The sequence below is a fragment of the Nansenia antarctica genome, assembly GCF_963989245.1.
Source record: "Nansenia antarctica genome assembly, chromosome: 3".
In the NCBI taxonomy this organism is placed as follows: Eukaryota; Metazoa; Chordata; class Actinopteri; order Argentiniformes; family Microstomatidae; genus Nansenia; species Nansenia antarctica.
In genome coordinates, this window is record NC_137688.1 from 46,926,406 (window position 1) to 46,932,472 (window position 6,067).

General features: G+C 39.2%; 1 protein-coding gene across 1 annotated transcript; it reads left to right on the plus strand.

Moving 5' to 3' along the window:
• The first annotated feature begins 4,029 nt into the window (after positions 1–4,029).
• Positions 4,030–6,067, plus strand: LOC308153272 (gametocyte-specific factor 1-like). Its single transcript, XM_080526359.1, has 5 exons — positions 4,030–4,071; positions 4,844–4,950; positions 5,087–5,213; positions 5,313–5,399; positions 5,702–6,067. The coding sequence occupies exons 2-5, from the start codon at positions 4,846–4,848 to the stop codon at positions 5,779–5,781; spliced, it is 399 nt and encodes a 132-aa protein (XP_080382485.1). The 5' UTR covers positions 4,030–4,071; positions 4,844–4,845; the 3' UTR covers positions 5,782–6,067.

Consider the following 6,067-nt stretch of genomic DNA (forward strand, 5'->3'; position numbering starts at 1 on the left):
CCAGGCGAGTAATCTTGTTTATAACTATGATTCATTTGAATACTCATGATATCTTATCTTGTCTACAGTTTAGGCTGTCGTGGGTTAAAGTTTGGACTCCAACATTGCTGTTTTGTCAGTCCCAAGCTCTCAAGTACCAGACTGAAACAAAAGGTTACAGTTGACGTATGAGAAAGCAAGGCAACAACAGGGCTTTTTCTTTGTTAGAATTGTGTAGGTTTGGAGTCTCAAACCATTCAAGAGCTTATTCAAGGTGTCAAGACGCGATAATCACAGTAGGAAACGGCAGAGCCATCCAGAATCATCGGTGAGACATGACTTCCAGGCTTTCAGACATTGAAACTGAATCAGCTGAAGAGACTTCCTGCTGCTCTATGCTAGCCAAATTAACTGCAAATCAAATCAAACTTCATTTATATAGCACATATTTAATACATGGATGCCATACAAAGTGCTTTACAGGAAAATGTATAAAACAAAGAAACAGGAAAATAAATAAATAAAGCGAGACAGGATCAAAAGTATAACTGACGGGAGTTTGAAGAGTAAAAGCAGTGAGTGCTGTAGACTAATGCATGGTAAATAATGGAAGCAACCAAACATTATGAGATAAAGTAATGAATGAATGAACTGAACTGTTTATATGAGACAAAAAAAAACAGTAATCTAATAGGGATGAGTACCACCGCTGTACCACCATCATTTCCAGGGAGAAATGATCCCTTTTTTAGGGAATTGTGACACGGCTTTGCCTCTCTATCCTCCTGAGACCCAGAAGAAAACAGGTTTTGACATTCAGATTTAAAAATATATAATTTAAGTATTTGGGGTCAAAAATTAATAATACTTTTTATTTATTTTATTTTTTTATCATATGTCCCTTGTAGTGGACATCGGGTCTTGGTTTGATCACAGAATATAATGATGTAATTTAATGATTGCATTAATTTTCATGTGGATTTTGGTTAAAATTATTTTAATTTCATGAACATTATTGCACTCTGTTTGAGAGGTTTCACCTTCCAAAGGGCATCAGTCTTTTTGTCATCAGAGACATCAAGATCATTTGTGACTTTGTGGACTGCATAATCTTGAAGAATCTGTCTCGACCTCATTGAATTGGTTAGAACTGGGACTGGAAATTAGTTAAAAACGTGAGGTAGTAAGTCCCCATACACTGGACATTGAATAAAAGTTGTGTTTTGAAACAGTTAAAATTACTGTATATTTCTGAAATCTTGCTAAATTGACGTTAAGACTCTCATATTGAAGGAACAATTTGATTATTAGCAGAAGAAATATAATATCTAAAGAATGATCACTTACCTCCCTTGTTGCCATACAATATGGAACATGGGATACAAGTCATTTTGAAGAAAAAAAGTCCATGTGCTCTGTTAGCCACACCCACACAACTGTGACATCAATAGAAAGCCCAGGATGTGCTCTGTACAGGACAATAGGACTCAAATAGATTGATGCATAAATGATGCTTGACTTAGAGATCTCAGACTCATGTCCCCCACAGAGGACAACAATTAATTGCTAGGTCTCAGGAGGATGAAAAGACTCATTAGCACAGGGCACCTGGGTGGCATAGCTCACTGGTGCATGCCATGTAACCACAGGGTCCCTGGTTTGATTCTGGGCATCGACCTATCCTGCATGTCATCCCTCCTTCCTCTCACCCCTCCTTCCTGTCAATCTCTCCTGTCTCTATCCAAGTAAAGCAGAAATGACCTAAAAACATATTAAAAACAAGACTCATTAGCACATGTTATTGTCCTGTAAAAATGTAATGATATTGCTATTTTATTGCAGTGGCCTATATTTTCCCTGCAGGAAATGCATTAGCTAACCGACCAGTGTCTTGTTGCTATGCAACGATGAGACTAAACGGGTCTTAAAAAGGGAGTGTGTGTGCGTGTGTTAGTTTATACATGTTTGTGTGTATGTGTGTGTGTGTCAGGTTAGGGGGTAGCTACTATAACTGAAAGAACTGAACACATTTTATAGGTATGTTTAGTGGTTGTTTGGCAAGCTTTGTCGTGTTCATGGAACAGAGCCGGGCCCTTATAGTCCAGTTGCTATCTGTCTCCCATTCATATCCAATCATGAGTGGATTAAACTACTGCTGAAGGACAGCGCTTTATCATCCTGTTGGTTGCCAGGCGAAGATGGGACTATATGATTGGTCCGACAGATGGTGATGAAACCCAAGTCTGGAAAACTCAGCTGCACAGGAAGGAAGCTACCTCCCACAAGGTTTAACGTTTGGCTCCTACAATCACTCTCATCCCTCTGTACTTTTTAATCACCCTCCTCTTCACATCCCTCGATTCTATCCATCAGCCTCGGCCTCGACTCTTCACTCTACCCTCATTCAGATCACCCCATTTCAACCCACTCAGAATACTCTACATACTGTGTCTCCTAAGACTTCTACTTCCCCCTTTGTACTGTTGTACTATCACGATGACTGCCAATGGCCCTGGGCCTGAGCTAGATTACTCTTCCTGCTACGACTGGTGGATTGATGATTCACTTGCTTAGTCAAATGTATTGATTGTAAGTCGCTTTGGAAGAAGGCGTCTGCTAAACGCAGAAAATGTAAAAGCTCAGGAAAAACCTTCTCCTATCACCTTCTTCTAAAACCTAGTTTTTTTAAACACCTTGTCACATTAAAATAATGACATTAAAAATTATGTTTTTGCCTAAATATCATAAATGATATTCTTCAGTTCAGTTTATTCTGGAATAATATAATAATATATATTATTCATTAATATAAATTCTATTATTAATATATTTTAAGTACCCTAAATAAAATAATATTCGCATAACTTGAAAATATGACTTAAGCCATTATTTTAAAGGTGACGACCTGCTCGTTTGTATTGTACAACAGATCACCTTCAATGTAGAACTGTTTACTCCTTATGACTGGCAGTAGATGGTGGAGGCAGGGTTGCCAGATGGGCTGGTTTTTTGGTGGATTTAGCGGTTTTTAGACTGTGGTTAGGCTGGGAATTGTCAATCCCATCTGGCAACCCTAGGTGGAGGGTTCACTTGTGCGCTCGAGCTGCGGTTGTGTTCTCAGTTGGCAGTTACAGTAGCCCTGAGGACAGACAGCTCACCTTTAATATCCTTTTTAAAAACGTCATCTCTATCTTTCAGGTTAGTGACATGTCAACAAACACCTCTGCAGTTAGACTAGGCATATACCAGCTAACCCGAATATGTATAGTGTTAAAGGTATTTTGAATGATTGATTGGAGTTGGCTTGTAGAGTTCGCTTGCTAAGCTAGCTCGGCTAATCGTTCGCATGCTAGCTAGGAGTGAAAACCGAGTGGGTTTTGTGGCAATAATATTTTCATGATTTGGAGTCAAATGTAAATGTGGCTTGACTCCATGGGTCCAAATGTATACCTGTTTCCGATTATGTGTTGTTTATTAATATGTTACGTGTTTTTTTATTAAGTTGGTTGAACTAGGTATGGTAACGTCTATCTAGCTAGCCCGGTGGCGAATTTGCGGAACCTAGGATGGTAGGGGAAGGTAGGGCAATACCGCTACCTGATTGGTTGGCGAAGCAGGGAAGGTAGGGCAATACCGCTACCTGATTGGTTGGCGAAGCACTCATGAAGAGCCCCCTCATTGGCTGGCGAGTCGCCCTGGCTTGAGTTACCACACAAATCTCTCGCGTCCCCGGTTACCTTGGTAACGGTAGTAGCGGCAACTGCCTGGGATGTGCGTTCGTAAATTCGCTCTGGAATCTGATCAGCACTCGTGGAATGCCTCTTGTCCAATCAAACTACTTGGTCCCTTTATGACGTTGAACACAGCGTGCGCTCCGACGCTCTCGTAGAGAATTTACGAATGCAGCCAGAGATTGCTTGCTAGCATAGCTCTTTCATTTTATGTCTTTTTTCTTTTTTCAGCTAACGAATTCATCACTAATTTCTGCTCATTTCATTTTGGCTAACAGCATGGCCTTCACATTGGGATCAACTTGCACTCCCACGAAGACCACTGCTACAATTGAGGAGCTGCAACGCTTCGAAGACACTGGTAGGCTAAACACGAGCTTTAAGAAACCATTGTGAAATATTCCTGCACTCATCTCTTGAAAGTCCTTAAGATCTTACAGTGTGAAAAAATTAGGACACTACATCAATATTTGATCTTTCAAACAATATCTATAGATAAAGGTGATGTAATTTAAACAAAAACAATGAAAATGTAACTTATCATGTATAACAAAATATGAACAAAGATGCCAATTCCTACTGAGGAAAAAGTTAGGACACCCTATGTAGGGTGTCCACACAAATCATTTTGCTTTCACTTTAGATTAAAATAAATATGTCCATCACATAGAGAATTGCATGAGAAAATCATGTATGGTTCAAAAGTGATCAAGGTTTACCTCTTTACATATACATGCTAATTACTGGAATTTATATCAATAGAATCTAGAACTAACAAGGTGTCACTGCTATGCAGAAATGGAACACACATGATGTGATATCTTTTAAACTATTCATTTTTATTACATAAAACTATAGCCTATCTGAATTTTAAGACAGAAGATGTTTCAAGTTTTATTTGTTTAGTTATATTGCCACCATCTCTCAATATTGTTAAAATTTAAATCAAATGTCCATATGTTAAAATATTGAAAAAGACAAAGATTTTCTTAGGATGTCCTTCCTATCTTTTTCACATATTCCTATCTTATATACTATATGTACTGTATATTTAAAAAGAACCACACTTTACCCAACGTTTGAATTGAGTGATGTTGATTTCTCATTCACATTTCTCTTACCATTGCTCATAGAAATGAAAGATGCCAGTGACCCAAACAAACTCCTTCAGTGTCCATATGACAAGAACCACCAGATCCGTGGCAGCCGCTTCCCATACCATCTGATCAAGTGCCGTAAGGTAAGAACTGTAGTGCTTGTCGTGGAATAACTGTTGGAATAACTACTGAGTAGTCTGCCGTTGCAGACATTGAAATCTCAAATGAGATGTTCTCAAATATGCTCTTTTTCGTTAAGCATCTTTTTCGTCTTTTTAGAATCACCCAGAACTGGCCAATACATTGAAAACCTGCCCTTTCAATGCCCGCCACCTGATGCCCAAAGATGAGCTATCACACCACATCCTGAACTGTGAGGACAGGAGATCTGAAGATAGCGAAGACCGTAAGATTGAAATGTTGTTGTATCTTCAATGATACTATCTTTGTCAATAAAACCCATTTGCTCCTTGTAGTGAGTCTAACCAGGTTCTTTGGTTAACAGTGGACAGTGCTGAGGTGAAGAGCAAGTGGCACGTCCCTGTCAGCACCTGGATACCAAACACCAAATGTGAGGAGGACTGGGATAAAGGTCGGTACTCTAGTGAGCTGGGCCTGTGATTAATTCAAGCCCAAAGATGCTTTTATGACTTTAAATGTGAGTGACTAAATATCCCAGTGTGAAGTTGATGCACACTTGAGCCAATGCAAATTTCAGATGTACAGATGCCGTGCTAATTAAGTGACATACAGATAATTTCTATGCATAACTGAATGCATTGGGGAGCTGTACCTAATTCGGGCAACCATTTAATTTTCAAAGCATGCCCAGCAGGGTGTGGAACAAGGATTATGTATGATGTTGTAATAATAATGCTGTTTCTGTTGTTGCAGAGGCAGATGACGTTGCGTCTCCTTTCGTGTGGGGCGTGTCCACACACCTGATCGATCAGCTCCCATTGAAGCCCACATAACTCGAACCCTGCCTTTATGACGTTGAACCCAGCGAGCGCTCCGGCGCTCTCATAGAGAATTTACGAATGCAGCCAGAGATTTATGGTTTGAGAAAGGAGAATCAGTAGTAATTATATAAAAGGAGATTTGTGTATTGTGATTTGGGAATATGGGAATTAGATTAAGTAACACAATAAGTAAGTAAGTAATACAATATATCTTATTGTAAGAACAATGAATATGTTTATTGTGAATAGTTGATTATTGTATATATTCTTATACTTCAGTTGGCAGTTACCCCGAGAC

Coding starts and splice junctions, on each gene's coding strand:
- LOC308153272 (XM_080526359.1), top strand. CDS start 4,846: ATGAAAGATGCCAGTGACCCAAACAAACTCCTTCAGTGTCCATATGAC. Junction 4,951..5,086: donor ATCTGATCAAGTGCCGTAAG/GTAAGAACTGTA, acceptor TCGTCTTTTTAG/AATCACCCAGAACTGGCCAA. Junction 5,214..5,312: donor ATCTGAAGATAGCGAAGACC/GTAAGATTGAAA, acceptor TTTGGTTAACAG/TGGACAGTGCTGAGGTGAAG.